This window comes from Felis catus, chromosome C2 (genome assembly GCF_018350175.1).
Source record: "Felis catus isolate Fca126 chromosome C2, F.catus_Fca126_mat1.0, whole genome shotgun sequence".
NCBI lineage: Eukaryota > Metazoa > Chordata > Mammalia > Carnivora > Felidae > Felis > Felis catus.
The window spans coordinates 81,734,886-81,753,544 of record NC_058376.1 but is presented as its reverse complement, the minus strand read 5'-3'; the positions used below and the strand labels follow the sequence as shown (position 1 = coordinate 81,753,544).

The following is an 18,659-nucleotide window of genomic DNA, read 5'->3' as shown; positions in this document are numbered from 1 at the left end:
ATTGCCTAAACTTGACTTTGAAGACACTTCTTTGGAGAAACATTTCTAAGCAACTTATATCTATGAGCTCATTTAAATGTCACAACAACAAAGTAAACATTCTTCTTTGATTATACAGATGAGGAAACTGAGGCCCAGCGTCAAAGTAACCTGCCCAATATCAGGCAATTGGGGAGGAGCAGAGCAGGAGTCAAACCAGTCTGTTCAACTCGACACCTGTGCCTTAACCTTTATGCCATGGTGTCTCTATTCATGCTTCTGCTAGAAACCAAGCTGAGACATCTTTAAATCCCTCCCAGTTGAGGAGAAGGGCAAAGAAACATTTTGATAAACTCCTTTATCTTCAGGCTGGCTCAGTTAATGAATTCTCCATGGAGAGAGAAGGAAGGAAAAGGAAGGGGTGGGGGTGGGGGACGACACTGACCACAGTCTGCTGGGACAGCCTGTCGTGAGTCATTTTAATATTCACTTTAAGGCTGCGGCTTAAGTGGAAAGCTTTGTGAAACTTCTGCTGCCTCTGGCCACAGTGGCCACCTGACCTAATTCTCTCTGAAATAGTCCTGATATAAAGTAACTTTTTTGTTGTTGTTTTTTATAAAGGGGGCAATTCATGAGATAGATCACTAAATAAAATTCAAGATCTATTTAATCTTTGTGAGTCTTCTAAAAGTATAAATCATACACACACACAAATCTCTCTTCAGACCATGTTCATCGGTTTTGGTTTTTGGATAATCTGGTCAGTAAATCTTAGGCTTTTCTAGGAAAAGGAATAGTTATAGAAGATGAGGAATCTCGGGGCGCCTGGGTGGCGCAGTCCGTTAAGCGTCTGACTTCAGCCAGGTCATGATCTCGCGGTCCGTGAGTTCGAACCCCGCGTCAGGCTCTGGGCTGATGGCTCAGAGCCTGGAGCCTGTTTCCGATTCTGTGTCTCCCTCTCTCTCTGCCCCTCCCCTGTTCATGCTCTGTCTCTCTCTGTCCCAAAAATAAAAAAAAAATAAACGTTGCAAAAAAAAAAAAAACATTTTAAGAAGATGAGGAATCTCTCTACAGTGAAGCCAGAAAACCCCTAGACAAAAATCTCTCTGACCCGTAAGACACCTTTATGTGAATTAGGAAAAGATGTCCTTTCCTGAGGACACTTTACTGTTATTGGTGGGACAATATCATAATAAATATATAGATCTGTGACATGTACAATGACAGCTGTGCTCCTTTAGATGTGCAGTGCACAACTTGCACAACCATATCTATGGGCCTTCCCTCTAGGCGTTCCGTCTAGCTTCCCTGGGGCTTATTCAGGTTTTTAAAATAGTCTCTCTGTTCACTGCAGCTATCTCTTGGTTTTAAATCTCCAGATAATGGGCCAGCTTCAATTTGCCCCTGAATGATGTCAGAGAATGCTCTCTTACCAACACCTGGTCGATAAATTTCTTCAAGACTTCTGCTACTTTTCTGGTCTTACTAGAGGCGTGGTTATATATCACAGTTGTAGCTCCTCGATTCCAATCAACAACAATCACATTCATGTCTTCTACGGAGAGCAAACTCTGTACCAAGTCCTCCATCCAAACTGGAGGGGAGCCTGTAGGTCGGAATCCATGGACAATAAAGGTGGTTTTCTTGGTCACATTCAAGTTCCCAAAACTTGTGGAGTTGATGACTTGTGCACAGGTCAGGTTTTTTCTGGTGTAGAGCATCAACTTCACATTTAGTCCTGTACCGACCACTGCACTGTGAAAGCTCAGTTTGGTGAATGAAGGACATGTTTCATCTGTGTCTGAAAATAAAAATTAGATGGCATGACAATTCTTTCCTTAGCTGGGCATCAAACAAGAGTGCTGCCCTACATTCACTGGAGTTCCTTCTGTGCTTTACAGCACCCAGCAGGAGGCTGGATCTAGTTGAATGAAGTTGCAAAGTCATACGTTATTCAGCACACATAAGTAGTGACTTCTTCTTCAGCAGGAAAACCATTTTTCCAAGTCTTACTGTCCTTCAAGGTCTAATCCAAAAGTCACCCCAATGAAGCCTCCTCCAACTCTCCCAGCCCTAATACTCTTTCATCCCACAACTCCCCAAAACCTTGTGTATCTCTCATTGACAGCAAAACGAAAACACTTTCAGGGGTGCATAATGGATATTTACGTACATGTGTGTCTATCTTGCTGGCCCACTTCCTTGGAATGGTGCTTTGTAATCCATGTATCCCTCACAGTGCCCAGCACCTAGTAGAGGTCTCAGTAACTGCATCTGCATGGTCCAAACACCTCTTTCCTTGTCTAGAGCACCTGCCTGCGACAACAGTGGAGAACGTGATGTGCCTTGCCCTGACCCTTTCAGTAGCATCTGAAACAGTTGAACCATGGTGCCTTCTTGGACCCTATCCTTCCTTGTTCCTCAAGCAACCTAGCATTCATCCTGCTGAGTAAGCTCTAAGGATGGCTTTAGGAGAAAGGTTGGGGAGGAGGTGGAGAAAAGCAAATGATGAAGCTGGAACATCTTGTCGTGGCAGAGTGTAAGCGAGTGTTTAAAAACATGTCACAAGGACCTAGAAAGCCAGCTTGAAGGGGCTTCTGCTGGCCAGATCTGGGATAATTTGAGCACAAAATAATTAAGGACAGTAATGAACCATACACCTTTAGGGAAACAATGGATCCACGATTCTGTAACAAGCAAAGAAACAGGACAAACAAGCAAAGAAACAAGATAAACAAGCAAAGAAACAAATAAATGGGAGAGAGAGGAGGACTCTTAAGGTATAGTGCTGAATGCCAGCTGGTAAATGTGGAGTGAACGCTGGGGTTGAAACTCATCATTTGGCAGCCATCATAATACATTGGTTATGCAAGAATTAAACTGAGGAGGTGGTTATTTTGAGAAGGAGCACATGTGTATTTCCTTAAACTTCCTCCCACAGACTGCTAATGAGTAAGGGGAAAGTAGTAACTGTGCAATGGAGAAATGGAGCAACACCTTGACTAGGTTGTCAAACTAAACATTACCAATGAGGGGCAGATGGACACATGTGCCTCTTGCTGTCGTATTCCAGTGGGGAATGTATTAACCTGAACCTAATTATGGGGGAAACACCAGACAAACACAAAATGAGGAATATTCTTTTTCTTTTTTCTTATTTTTTTTTTAAGGACCTGTAGGAGCTGGGTGTGATGTAGCTGTGGCCAGGCTGCCAGGGAAGGGGGCTTATGGCACCAAAAAAAAAAAAAAAAAAAAAAAAAAAACAAGAAAAAAAGTTTTAAAAATTAAAAATAAAAAAGCCTCTATTCTTAAAAAACATCAATGTCGTAAATGACAAAGAAAGACTGTGGAAATGCTCTAGATTAAAGGAGACTGAAGAGGTAGGATGATGAATAAGTGCAATTATCTGGTCTTAGACTGGATCCTGCCATGGAAGAAAAAAATTGCTATACAAGATTTTATTGGGTCAATTGACAAAATTGGGCTATGAACACTAAATCAGATAAAATTATGGTTTTGGCGTTACGTTAATTGAGGTTGATAACTATATAGTGGTTTTGTAGGAGAAAATCTGAATTCTTAGGAAATACAACTAAAGTGTTTATCTATAACTAAATGGCCAACTTATTCTCAAATGGCTCAGAAAAAAAAAATTAGAGGCAAAGAGAGACAGTAAATGATAAAGCATTTGTAGCAAAATGTTAGTAGTGGGTGAGTCCATGTAAAGGATTATTGGTGTTCTGTGTATTTCTAAAAAGTTCTTATAGCTTTTCTGTAAGTTTAAAATTATTTCCAAAGAAAAGGCTTAAATAAAAGGGAAAAAGAAAGGGCAAGAGCCGTATTAGTAGCAGGCAAAGCAGGAGGGAGGTTGCGCGTTCTGATATCAGAAAATGAAGGTAGGCAAGAATGCTTAAATCTTCTGCTTGAAAGGGAACAGGAAGTTGGAAATAAACTAAAGATCAAGATGCAACTTGAAAGAGGAGTTAGGAAGGAAGGAGGGCTTTGGGGTCCTTGAGTACTGAAATAAAGTGTTACTTTTGCAACATTGTATAAGGCCGTGATCATGAATCTCAATCAAATGAAAGCTCAGGTCAACATTGGCATGCAGACCCAACAATATGATGTTTGAGAAAACTGTGGTTTGTTGTTTTTTTTTTTTTTTTAATTACAAAAACGATTTAAAACTATTAGGGCACACTCTCCTACATCCTACTTGGCTGAGAGAGAAGAGTCCAGAAGGAGGTGAAGTGGAGCAACAAACAGTCCCTAGGTGCAAGTTGGAGATGGTCCTTTAGCTATTCAGTAGAGGGGGCAAGGTCCTATGGATGACCATTCTTTGTGGGAGGGCATAGAAGAAGAAGACTATTGACTTGCGACTGGCCGAAAGGAGACAGGAGTACCTTGGGAAACACCTGCTGTGTCTTCCTCCAGTAGAAATTTAAGAACCACTTGCCCTGGGCCCTTATTCTCAGTCAATCTATACTTACATACCCAGGAATTGCTCTTCCCTCATTCTGAGCCTCAGAACAGACTTCATCCTGGCATCTCTGCCCTTTCTTTCTTTCTTTTTTTTTTAATGCTTATTTTTGAGAGAGAGAGAGAGAGAGAGTGACCAGGAGAGGGGCAGAGAGAGAGGGAGACAGAATCCAAAGCAGGCTTCAGGCTCTGAGCTGTCAGCACAGAGCCCGATGCGGGGCTCTAATTCACAAACTGTGAGATGATGGTCTTAGCCGAAGTTGGACGCTTAACTGACTGAGCCACTCTGGCGCCCCTCTACCCTTTCTTAATAACCTGGGTCCATTCGTTATGCTTTTTTTTAATGTTTATTTATTTTTAAGGGGGGGGGGGGTAGGGAGGGGCAGAGAGAAAGGGAGACACAGAATCTGAAGCAGGCTCCAGGCTCTGAGCTGTCAGCACAGAGCCAGACGTGGGGCTCCAATTCAAGAACCATGATATCATGACCTGAGCCAAAGTCAGACGCTTAACTGACTGAGCCACCCGGGCTCCCCTATGTATTCTTTTACGTAAAACTTCTTGCAGAGGCTCTGGATACTCAGCAATGAATGAAGTGCCAAAATACAAGAGGCAGAAGAAGCTCAAATAGAAGGTTAAAAATTGAGGCTTTGAAATCCCTCACCCTAGAAAATACTGGTTAAAAATTGAGCCCCAAACTCACATATTCCTCCTTTTGCTCTACACTGGCAAGTAGTATATACAGTGAGGCATGCTTACAATTGTCTGTCCTCCCCCCTCCCACAGCTTAATTGAGATATAGTCAACAAGTAACATTGGAGTAAGTTTAAAGGGTAAAACATGATGATTTGATATATGCGTACATTCTAAAATGATTTCCACAATAAGGTTAATGCACCCACATAGTTACATATTTTTGTGTATGTGGCAAGAACATTTTAGATCTACTCTCTTAGCAAATTTCAAGTATACAGTACGGTATAATTAACTACAGTCACTATGTTGTGCCTTAAATGCCAGAACTTACTCACTCACCTATGTAAATATTTTCTCCATCTCTTGGCCTCTTTCACTTTTCTCTTCCTGTAGATTGCATGCTCCTGGAGAACGTGGACTGAAACTTGTCTGGTGCTTGTAGAGCAAGACCCAGAGCACATAATTGACTGTTTAATTAGTCATTTTACTGAACAGGAGGTGTCATGAGGTAGGGCTGAGCCTCTTGGTCTTAGCCGTCAGTAAAACTGGGCTTTGTTCCTTGTTGTGTAACTGACTCACCAGGTGGCCTGGGGAAATCATGCCATCTTTCACTTGCCACCTACCTGCCCCAGAAAGGAATGCTTTCAGATTAATCACAAATGAGGTCATACTGGGGAAGGGAGAGATCCCCTTCCAAAGAAGACACCTGTTTGTTTTGAGCAATATTAGGCCAGTGTGTCAGAAGTCACATATCTGAGTCATTGGAAAGCTCAGGTAAGAGTCGTAAAGTTTGGGCCAGAGCTATTTCTCAGCACATCCGCCACACCTTTCATGTCTATGGAACAGCTCAGCCAACCTCCTTGACTTGCTGAGCCTTTACCAGACCCTTTACAACGGACAGTTACTGAAAGGCAAAAAGGACAGAACAAGTGGATTTTTTTAAGATTTATTTTTCAGAGAGAGAGAGAGAGACAGAGAGGGAGGGGGGGCAGAGGATCCAAAGCAGGCTCTGTGCTGACAGCAAAGAGCCCAGTGTGGGGCTTGAACTCACAAACTGTGAGATCATGACCTGAGCTGAAATCGGATGCTTAACCGACTGAGCCACCCAGGAGCCTCTGGAACAAGTTGATATTTATTTTTCATTTGCTAGAACCACTCTGACTTCATGTATTTTTCAATGCATGCATTGGGCTCTGGAAAAGCCCATTGTGTAAGTACTGAGTGAAAAATGGATTTCCTCGTTCCTTTCTCTCAGTACAAAATATTATAACAGCTTTATATATATTTTTTCTCATCCTCAGAAGAAATGTGCAATTCATCCAACAAGAGTCTACTTTCTCCTAGGTTCTGGGCCAGGCGGCATTTTAGAGGGAGAGTCAGGCATTAATGAAGTAAAACACACAAGTATGAAATTGCAACTTGTGATATATGCCATGTTAAAAGAGATATGGTATAAAATGAGGATTAAACGGGGAGTTTCACCTGGTCTGGGAATCAAGAATCTTCTTTTACATCATCGTGAAATAATGTATTTAAATACTAAGAATGGAAGATCCCTTTAGCAAAGTATAACATCATTACACTGAAGGACAAATTCAGGTTCCCAAACTATTAAGTTTTATTTTCATAGATTTTTACTTTTATTACCTAGACTTAATGTTTCAGGTATTATATCCTTCTTCATTTTTATGTGCTTTATTTGCCTTGAATTCCACCAAATAATATTACAAGCTATAACTAGACCGTCTTTTTGTTAGCATTTGCCTACCGTGTTTTTATCCTTTGTAACCTTTGAATCCCTGTGTTTTAAGGGATCTTTCATATAGCATCTAGCTGGGTTTTATTTTATGGCCCAATCTGAGAACGCTTTCCAACAAAATACATGAGGGGCACCTGAGTGGCTCAGTCAGCTAAGCATCCGACTTCGGCTCAGGTCATGATCTCACTGCTTGGGTGTTCGAGCCCCACATTGGGCTCTGTGCTTACAGCTCAGGGCCTGGAGCCTGCTTCAGATTCTGTCTCCGTCTCTCCGCCCCTCCCCTGCTCACACTCTGTCTCTTTCTCTCTCTCAAATATAAAAAAAATAATAAAAATTTTTAAACAAAATAGGTGAGTTCACGTTTATTGGCCTAACAGACATAATTGGTGTGGAGGCCATAGAAGTGCCTGGCTCAGATCTGCCTTCACTAGACCCTGCTGCAGGGAGCACGGCTGAGTCACCTGTGCCTCCGGCCACTCCACAGTGTTCACATGAAGCCGTGGCTCCCTCAGGCTGCTCCCAGCCAGTGACTGAGTACCCACAGTGGGGTACTAGAGCCAGGCCCGGCAGGCTCCTCCTGCCTCACGTGAGATTCCAATAACTGGCTCAGACACACCCCATCAGCCTGGCTGAAGGATCCTCACAACTGTGCTGAGCTCTTCCTGTGCAATCCTTCCTCGCCCCCACTTTCCTGCATGTCAGATGTGCATTGTTGGGGAAAGGCTCTCTCTGCTTGCCCCCACCTCCTTTGTCCTTCCCACACAGTTCCTCAGGTAGATCGCTCGTGTGTCCAGCCCCGTGATGGTGTCTGCTTCTGGGAGGACCCCAGCTGACACGCATGGACTTGATAATGTAATGCTATATTTTCTGATTTTAGTGCTTTCTTGCTTTACCATCTGTTGCCATATGGATTGCCCTGTTTTCTCACTCTGCTGTTCTCGTTTACGTATTCTTTCTCATACTGGGAAGATTATTGCCTGCTTTAATTTTTCTGGTGTTTACCTTTATAACTTGATATGAAATACCCACATCTTTGTTCATGGGATGTAAATGTGTGGACTGTAGGCCAGAAGCAGACTACATGCAGAGCTGCTCCAGATTCCAAACGTGGGTATATTTATTCATTATCCACCGATGTGAACCCCTAGCAAGAATTCTTGGGGATCTGGAAGCTGTATTTCAGACTACTGGGGAGCACGTTTCTAACTTCTGCCATGTTTCCTGCTGCTGTCCTTGCTCAAAACAGTTGTCTTCCCTTACTCTGCTCTAGTCTTTGCGTTAGTGACGGACAGTGTCTAAGGGATGCTTGGGTGGCTCAGTCGGTTAAACATCCGACTTCAGTTCAGGTCATGATCTCATGGTTTGTGGATTCGGGCCCCGTGTGGGGCTCAGTGTTGACAGCTCAGAGCCTGGAGTCTGCTTTGGATTCTGTGTCTCCCTCTCTCTCTGCCCCTCCTTCACTCATGCTCTGTCTCTGTCTCAAAAAATAAAATAAACGTTAAAAAATAAATAATTTTTTAAATTAAAAAAATGATGATGGTATCAGCACACTCAGTACTTCTCCCTACTGATCCAGTGTCTACCTCCTGCTTTTTACTAGTTCCAAAATTCTTTTTAGTTCATCTAGTGATTCCTTTTTGAGTTTCAGAATAAATATTTAAGCAGCACCTGGTGGCTCGGTCGGTTAAGTGTCCTACTCTTGATTTCGGCTCAGGTCATGATCTCATGGTCTGTGAGATCAAGCCCCGTGACAGGCTCTGCACTGACAGTGTGGAATCTGCTTGGGATTCTCTCTCTTCCTCTCTGAGCTCCCACCTCCCCCCCACCCCACTCACCCACCACTTGCTTCTCTCCCTCCCTCCCTCTCAGAATAAATAAACATGTTTAAAAAATGTGTGTGTATGTTCCAAAGGAGGGAACAGAGAAGGTGTGAAAGGGAACGTGTGTTAAACTTTCTTGTCTTTCTTGGTAGAAAATGAGGAGGTAGAATAGATACTCTGAGTAACTAGAACAGAAACTCTCTGTTTCTGTGGATACATCAATACATAGAGTCTTAAATATTTATTTTTAAATATTACTGCCTTTTCAAGAAGGGTTAATGGGTAATATAGTTCCTAAGTTTATTCATATCCATAAATGAATTCCTAGGCCTAAATGACGACCTGGCTTCGAACAGTATTCTTTCCCCCAGGATTTATTATTTATTCTACTTTCTTCTTATATTGAATTCCACTCTAGAGAACTTTGTCCCTTATATGCTACTTGCTTTTTTCCTACCACACGCCTGAAGCATTCTTTCTTTGTTCTGAAATAATTTCCCCTGCTCGTGTAGATGCTGCAAGATAACTGATCTGTTTATCCATTGTTGTATACCCTGTGCCAACAACAGAGTCTGGCTTACAGTTGGCACCAATAAACGTCGCGTGAAGAAGCGAATATCAACCTGTTAACACATTATTCAGTCATTCAGAATGATCCATCTGAATGCTGCAAATAGTGTATGATGTCATGTTTATAACATAAATGGAGTATGAAGTGACACATGCATTATGCCTGAAACTATGTAAAAAATATGTCTGCAGGTGATAGGCTCTGCAAAATAATAAGCAAACAAACATGGGTTATGCATTCCATTTCTGATGTTCTCTGCTTAAAACTACCTAAGGTTATTCATTATTTTCCCCTCAAGAATTAATAACATTTTAAAGGAAAAATTAAATTTATCTTATTTGTGAATAGCAAATTTGTTAAATTGCTTTACCCTCATAAATATAGTTATTTTTATTTATATTTAATTTCTAGTTTATATTTCTAAAATAATTCAGAAAGCAAACCTCTTTTTGGTTATTGTGTTGTTTTGGTACAAAGTCAAGTTTACTCAGAGGTAGTATTAATAGAGCCTTTAACCAAGTAACCCAGAACATGTTAAACTGGTTTCTAAAGCTTAACCTCTTCTATGAGAGTTTATTGGAAGCCGGAAAAACATGGCCTTTCCTCTTCAGCTTATTTTGAAATTCAATTACTCTGAAGTGCCAGTTCCTGTTAACAATTGGAAAATAACAATCGGATGGGTGATATCTCCTATCCAATGAGGAATTCAGACTCCTATGGAGAGCAGCCAGAGATAAGAGTAGAGTAGGATAGGATGTCAAAGAAATCTGGATAGAACATCTTTAGAAATAACATATTTGTGCCTGAAGTATTTTGTTATGATCTAATGCATGGTCGCCCACAGGCCAAGTTGGCCGTGACCATTTATGTATTGTCTATGGCTGCTTTCCTGTTATAAGGAAAGGCAAAGCTGAGTGATTGTAAAAGTGACCAATGACCCACAAAGCTGAAAATATTTACTATCTGGCTCTTCACGGAAAAAGTTTGCCAACCTGGTCTAATGTCATAAACATAATACCCAAATCCGATTTGGAAGCACGGATTTTAGAGTCAGATCTAGACTTGAAGTCAACTCCATTGCCTCCTAGCTATGTGACCTCAGGTAATTAATTATCTAACCTCTCTGAGCCTCAGTTTCACATGTGTAAAATGACCATAGTAATGCCAATCTGTCAGGCAGTGCTCTGCTGAGCCATATTGAGCCTGAGGCAAAAGAGAAAAAACTATATATATACTTATCAAAATATCCTCCCAGATTTTGAACCAGTGGGAAAAGTTTGTAAAAGCTCTACAGTCAGTCAAAACACAGGACCATAGGGGTAGCTGAGTGGCTCAGTTGGTTAAGTGTCCAACTTTGGCTCAAGTCTTGATCTCAACGTTCATGAGTTTGAGCCCTGCTTCAGGCTCTCTACTGTAAGCACAGAGCCCGCTGTGGATCCTCTGTCCCCCTCTCCCTCTGCCCCTCCCCAGCTCGTTCTTTCTCTCTGTCTCTCAAAATAAATAAGTAAACTTAAAACCATGATCATAGATATAGCCCTTTGTTATTCAGTCTGTTTATATATCATTGTTAACTCTCATAAACCAAACCACCTAGCAAGGAAAGGAACATGGCACAGGCCCAGGAATGGCTGGCTGATTGGAAATGACCTTTTCCATTATACAATAATACAGAGTTGTAAAACAGTCTATCTTTATTTAAAATTTTGATTTTTTTCATCATTGACTTATTTGCATGGATTTTCATCTCTCAAAGACATTACACTAAAATATCACTTATGCCAAAAAAGTATCACTTATCCAAATCATTTGTTATGCACTGTGAGAATGCATTATTAATGATATTCATATTATTATTTGCAGTAAAATATCACTTAAATATTAAAATAGCATTTGCACATTGCATTAAAATATCGTGAAAGATAAAATTTTTATTGCTTTAAAATCATAAATATAATTTATCTTGATTATTGAGTTTAGGTGTCCCTTATCCCCTTAAATTTTGCACCTGGTGAGTGCCTCACTGACTTTACCCTGATCCTAGCCCTGCTGTCAGGATTGTTGTGAGAAATAGACATAATGTCTATGAAGTATCTAAAGCATTAGCTGCAGGGTGCCTTGGTGGGTCAGTCAGTTAAGCATCCAACTGTTGATTTCTGTCAGGTCATGATCTCATGGTCATGAGATTGAGCTCTGGGTCAGGCTCCTAGCTGGGCCTGGAGCCTGCTTGGGATTCTCTCTCTCTCTCTCTCTCTCTCTCTCCCTCTGCCTCTCTCTGTCAATAAAAAAAAAAAAAAAAAAGAAGAAGAAAGAAAGAAAGAAAGAAAGAAAGAATTAAATTAATTAATTAATTAATTAATAAGGCAAGCATTCATTGGTGCACAGTAAATGCTTAAAAATTAATAGTTGATGATGTGGAAGATGAGTTGGGTTAATAGTTGCAGGGGCCAAGGGCAGTCCACTCCAACATGGGCTACTTGACATGAAGATTATTTTGAGTTAAAAAGCAATCAAAAAGCAGATTCAGGAAAACCTCTTTACCTCCCCCTCAACTGCCTAAAAAGAATTTAGATAGAGGACCTGTTCCAGGAAGATAGCTATCACCATAGATGACTACCTTATGTTATAAAGTAGGTACTGTAGACAGGGAGGAACCTAGTAAGACATCTTTGACCGAAATTCTTTCTACCCCATTGTTTCTGAGTGGCCCAGCAAACACGATGACCAAATATTTACTTTTTCATTTTCCTGTGAATTCATTTCTTCCTTTTGAGGTCCTAGACCCATACCTGCTTCTCCTCTGTTTAGAATGACATATATACCACATTTTGCCTGACTGCCCTTTGGAATTTCCATGTCTGTGTGGATTCTCCATAGGTACTAAATTACGTTTGATTTTCCTTTTTTTTTTTTTTTTTTTTTTTTAAGTTTATGTATTTATTTTGAGACAGAATATGAGTCAGGGAGAGGCAGAGAGAGAGGGAAACAGGGAGAATCCCAAGCAGGCTCCCTGAGGCCAGTGCTCAGAGTCCTAGACGGGGCTCCAACCCATGAAACCCTGAAATCATGACCTGAGCCAAAATCACAAGTTAGACACTTAATGGACTGAGTCACCCAAGCGCCCCTAAATTTGATTTTCTTTTGTCTCATGTCATTTTGATTCTTGGTCTGGCTAGAAGCACCTTGAAGGGTACAGGAAATTCTTGCTCCCCAACATAGTACTGATCTTAAAGGGTTGTTGTGAAGGCTAAATAAAATAATATAAGTAAATTGCTTAGCGTGGGATTTGCTATAAAGCAAGTGCTCAGTAAGTACCAATTACTTTCCTTCCATCATTTTGGAAGGATTTTGGAAAAGCGAAGCATGTTAGTAACAGTGCTCTACCTGGTCAGAGAATGTGGTTTGGTTCAGGCTCTGTCATTAACAAGACAAAACAAATAAATTATTTGGGCCATCCCCCTTCTCACACTGAGAGATTGGTTCCTCATTCCTTAGAGATTTAGCTAATCTCTTGCATTCCTTTTGGACACAAAATTCTAAGATCTGCAAGCTAGCTGGTCTGAAAGGACATGAGGCTTCTATTTAGGAAAACAAATTTCCAGGGGAGTCTTACTGACCAAAGACAACCCAAATCTCAAAAAATTAATGTAGCAAGAAATTAAAATTTTCTTTTAATTTTATTTAAAAGATCTGAACATAATCATACTTTACTCTTGGAATTAAAACGTTGACCAAATGGATGTCTTGTCACCTTTATGTTAAGCAGGTTTTTTGGCTTATTAAATATCCTTTAGTTAACATTCATAGTTCCATATTATGATAAGAAAAGATAGGTAGGATTCATTAGGCAGAGGGGGAAAAATTAGAACCTGAGGTCCCTGGGTGGGGAAAAACACATACTTTGGAACAATGCTGGGAGTATCTGACCACAGAAACTCCCTCAGGCATAAGGTTCCTCTTAAGAATGTAACAGACCCACCTACTCCCCCTCAGGTTCTGCTCTGGAATTTGACTAAAGACCTAACTAAAAATAAGTAGTAGATCATAAAACTTATGACCCACAGGAATGATATGGCCATAGAGCACCCTTCATACAACGGAATCGAACCAATCAGGATGGACAACCCGGCACCTAGAGCTATCAAGCCAATAAGGGTAGGACCTAAGAAGGAACAAGTGGGTAGAGATGGGAGGGCTGACCAGAACCTTATAAAACAAGGACCCTTGCCTATAGCTGTGGGCATTCACTTTCGAATATCCTTTCTGATATTATATTCTAATAAACTTTTTCCTGCTGCTCATTTTGTGTCCTCCTCTTCCTTCTTCGAAGTGGCTATTCAATGAACCCCGGGTATTGAGGTAAAAAAGTCCTGCAACAATATGCTACAATGAGGATGAATCTTGAAAACGTTGTAAGTGAAAGAAGCTAGTCACCAAAGGCCACAAATCATACTATTCCATTCCCATGAAATATCCAGAATAGGGAAATCTATAGAGACAGAAGGTAGATCAGTGGTTGCTAGGGGCTGGAGGATGAAGGGAGATGGGGACACAGGAGTGCAATAACTAAAGGGTATCAGGTTCCTTTTGGAGGTCATGAAAATGTTCTAAAATTGACTGGTGAGGGTTGCATATATCTGTGTATGTAGTAAAAATATTGAATTGTACACTTTAAATGGGTGAATTACATGTATGTGAATTATATCTCAATACAACTGTTTTAAGAAATGGTTCCTATAATTTCCAACTTTTCAGAGTGAAAAGATGAAAAGTCTTTTGGAGGTAACTGGGCAGAAGTTTCTCTTTTTGTGTCAATATCAAAACAAGCTTCATTTTCTTTCTCCGATGGACCTCCATTTTGTACCACTGGAGGTTAAATAAAACTCCCATTTCAGTCAGCCTTTCTGAGGAGGGTTTGTGGCTGTTCCTGTGCAAAATAAACTACTCTTATTCTCAGGCTTAGGAACTACTTATAGCTGTTATCTTGTTTTATCTTTGCCAGAGAAAACTGTACTGGATAGACAAGCCGCCCTCTTGATTGGAAGGACATCTCCAACCTTTAACCACTGGCTGTATTTATTTAGGATACAAGAGACTAAACAGACATTTGTTTCCCTGGATTGACCTGTTTCATCTGAGTCCCAGTTGGAGACAAAAGTGTGATTCCTTCTGATTGATCACTGACAACCCCACTCCTTTTCTGATGAAGCTTCCAAGGGATACTTTTGCTTTATCTTCAAAAGGCCTACTGCCCTGGAGCATGCTGTTCTGGTGTCACACACAGTTTTCTAGCTTTTTAGTTTCTACCTGCTTTGGGGATGGATTTCATTTCCCATATTTCTGACTGGGGGAAAACTTCTACAAAAAGCAGAGGCTTAAAAAAAAAAAAAAAAAAAAAAAAAAAAAAAAAGGCAGAGGCTCCTGACTCAGATCCAAAGAGTTGTCAGTGAAAAGAGAAGATGGAACTGTAGACAGAAATAACCCACTGATGAAGCAATTGTACGTGTGGGCAAGGGGAGAGAAAGTTCTGAGATTCTACGAGAATCAATAAGCACAGGTAGGTTCCTATTAAGCCTCTCAATGTGGCTGGGTCAACTGATTAGAAAGAAAAGTATCAGTTTCTCTCACATTTATGGTTGGGGAATTGTAGTCCAGTAACCAAACCCAAGCGATGGGCGTGAAATTCCACCTAATTTAATCTTGATGCATGGTATGTAGTCAGGAAGTGAAACAAGTGTGGCCCTGACTCACACTTCTTTTTATTTCAAGTTTTGGGTTCCGGGGCTTGCTCAAGCAATCATTTCTCTTACCCCCCAGCATGACACAGACGTGCTAATACCTTCTTTAGAACTGAGGTCCACAGTCAGGCATACTGACTTGATGTTTCCTGAAAATATTTACTGAGACCAAGGTTAAGGGATACACTGTTGAGGATTCTGCATTCTGGGCAACGGGTACTCGTCAGTGTCTGGGACACAGCTCACCACATGTTAATTGGTGAAGCCAGCATGTTTCCAGCAACCCACACTAGAGCACATTTTAATGCTTGCCTGAAAACAATGTTCTGAAGTAATTTCCAAAAGTCCCAGAAATGAAAATCCCTTTAGGCCAGAAACTGCCTTGGAGAGATCAGAATATGAGTTGGACTCCTATTTTTAACAGAAGTAGAAGGGAGGGAGGGGAGTAATATCTACCTACCATGAAATTCTATTACATTTTTTAAATCTGGAAATTAATACTCTCTCTCTATAGATAGATAGATAGATAGATAGATAGATAGATAGATAGATAGATATAGAAATAGATATAGATATATAAAATAAATGAACTTTAATTAAAAACAAAAACACAAAAACCTGTTCGGAGCCAGATGGTGAAGTGTAGGGGCCAAGGGCAGGCTGCCTCCAAACAGGCCACGTTGGCATGAAGATTATCTTCAGGTACAAAACAACCAAAACCCAGCAGATTCTGAAAAAGCTCTTTACCTCTCCCCCTCAACGCCCTAAAAGGATTTAGATAGAAGACCTACTCCAGGAAGAGAGCTATCACCATAGATAACCCTTCTGTTATGAACTAGGTGTGGTAGATGGGGAGTAACCTAGCAAGGCCTCTTTGATCAAAGTTCTGTATGTCCTGGGTAGCTCAGTATGTTAAGTGTGAAACTCTTGATTTTGGCTCGGGTCAGCATCTCACAATCTCACGGTCGTGAGATGGAGCTCTGCTTTCAGCTCCGAACTCGGGTATGAAACCTGCTAAAGATTCTTTTTTCCTCTCCCTCACACTCCCTCTCTAAAATAAAAAAATAAAATAAAACAAAACAAGATAAAATAATAAAAATTCTCTGTGTCGCATTGTTTCTGACTGGTCCAGCAAACATGTTTACCAAACACTTAACTCTTTTTCATTTTCCTGTGAATTCATTTCTTGTGAATTCATTCCTAGACCCCTACCTTCTCCTTAGCTGAGAATGATAGATATGCTTCATCTTGCCTGTCTTTGGAACTTCCATGTCTGTGTGGAATTTGATTTTCTCCTATTAATCTGTCTCATGTCGATTTGATTCTTAGACCTGCTAGAAGCACTTTGAAGGGGACAGGAAATTCTTGCTCCCCAACAGAAACATTCACAGTTGACTAGGGCCAAACCTGGTGGAGTATCTCTTGTTTGTTTGTTTGTTTGTTTGTTTGTTTTTAAAATGTTTATTTATTTTTGAGAGAGAGAGAGAGAGAGAGAGAGAGAGAGAGAGACAGAACGTGAGCTGAGCTGGGGAGGGGCAGAGAGAAGGAGACACAGAATCTGAAGCAGCCTCCAGGGTCTGAGCTGTCAGCACAGAGCCTGACTTGGGGGCTTTCGAACTCACAAACTGTGAGGTCATGACCTGAGTCAGAGTTGGAGCTTAGCCTCTGAGCCACCCGCGCCCGTCTTGTTTATTTTTTACCCCAATAACTATAGGCAAGAAGTATATGAGCAAAATGCTCTCTTGGTTGGACATACCTGCTTCGAACCACCAGCATTTTTTAAGAATACAACTGAGAAAACAAAAGAGATACTAGATTTCCTCACTCTCTTCTCTTAATCATGTGCATAAATATGCACATTCACACTCCACCCCCTTACTCACCTTTGTCTCCCTGTCAGAGGAGTCTCTCTCTGTCTCTGTCTCTTTCTCTGTCTCTCTGTCTCTCTGTGTCTCTCTCTCTCTCACACACACACACACACACACCAAAAATAGAGTTATAAATTATCTGTAGAGGATTTCAAATCTGAGGAAATAATTCTCTGTTTTTTGGGCACTAAGCTATTTCCCCTAGGCAAATATCTACATAGTTTTATACAAATTTGCCTTAAGCCAAAATACTGACAGAAGAGTAACTTTAAAATATATTTATGACAACAGCCTTAATTTAGAAAAATGGTTATCAACTTTTTTCCTTGGACCACCTGCAGCTGAAAAACCAGAGGGTTTGTTAGAAGAAATGCAGACTTTAAGCTCTGGCCCCAGACCCACCGAGTCTGGATCTCTGAGGGTGGTCTGCATTTTAAACAAATTCCCAGGCGATTCTGGTGCACACTAGAGCTTGCTAGCGATTGCTTTATTCACTGGTAAAATTACGGCCAATATTCCTGCCGTGATATCACAAAGGTTAGAGCAAAACAAAGATTTCCAAAAGTGAATGACCTATATTCTCGGCATTTCAGAATCACATCTTAATAGTTGTTGATTTTTGGACGGCAAGCTAAAGAAGGGGAAAAACAAAAAGTCGATGTATTTGTGATGAATAATTTCCACTATCAGGTGCCTATTATTCAAACCCTCTCTCCTGGAAGTTGCAAGTTCATGGTTTTGCAGATACTGAGAAATCTAAATTTAGTTTACAGCTATAATTACGTTTTTTCCTTCTAGCTATAGAAGTTTATTGTGCTGTGTCTCTCCTTAGATTCTGTCATTCAGCAGTAAGTCTTCTAGAATCATTTAAAAAAGACTTTGCTGATGAGATAATGTTAAGTAAAAAGGCAGATCACAAAAACATTAAGTTCCAACTTTATGTATAGAGATACATAATGCGAGATTCAAAGAAAGTACCCACAAACTATCATCAGGCTTTTGTGTCAGGGTTAGTTCCACTCTCCTAAAACTATCTCTAAATTTATGTTCATTTTCTAAATTTAAAAATTATTATAAACACACACTTCTTAAAAGGTTGACTTCTCGGTGAAAAATATCATCATTAGCATAATTTTAATTTACTATTAAATCAGCTTCAAAAGCACAAATTGAGAAAAATTTGTTTATAAGCCTGAAATCCTAATACAGCTCGTTTAATTTTTCCATTTCCCTCCTAAACTTTATCTACAGACATACATACATGATTTTAACATAGCTGTTATCTTTGTTGACTTATAAATGTGAATTGTTTTGTCTACTTGCATTATTTTATAAACATGTTTGCACATTTCTGCATAGTTTCAGAATCTTAAAGGCTACGTTTTTTTAAAAATTGATACTTTATCCATTACTGTGTGTAGAAACATTTCTGCTATATCTAGTTTCAAGTTATTATAAATAACATAGTTAGAATCATCTTCCTAGATGAGTTTTTTTCTTTTATTTTCTTATTTTTTCAAGTTTTATTTATTTAAGTAATCTTGACATTCAGGGTAGGGCTTGCAGTCACAACCCTGAGATCAAGAGTCACATGGTCTTCTGGCTGAGCCAGACAGGCGCCCCAAGTTTTTTTCCTTTCAAAAGCCATTTCTTTAGAATAAATTCTCAGCAATGGTTTTAGTAGTTCAAATGGCATCAACATTTTTACGGATACTGTATGTAACACATTTCCCTTCAAAAAACTGTACCAATTTTTTT

The 18,659-nt window shown here is 40.2% G+C and overlaps 1 protein-coding gene and 1 long non-coding RNA gene across 6 annotated transcripts in view; one reads left to right on the top strand and one right to left on the bottom strand.

Moving 5' to 3' along the window:
* Positions 1 to 18,659, top strand: part of LOC102900126 — a 61,947-nt gene that overhangs the window by 33,972 nt on the left and 9,316 nt on the right. The gene's annotated exons all lie outside the window — the stretch shown is intronic.
* Positions 1 to 18,659, bottom strand: part of LIPH (lipase H) — a 47,033-nt gene that overhangs the window by 26,539 nt on the left and 1,835 nt on the right. For 2 of the 3 annotated variants that reach the window (XM_019840031.3, XR_006585186.1), the window contains exon 2: positions 1,413 to 1,780. In XM_019840031.3, the coding sequence (XP_019695590.2) occupies positions 1,413 to 1,780 (368 nt within the window). Of the gene's footprint in view, positions 1 to 1,412; positions 1,781 to 5,487; positions 6,117 to 18,659 lie in introns of those variants that run through there. The other variant, XM_045037176.1, reaches the window with a different exon arrangement.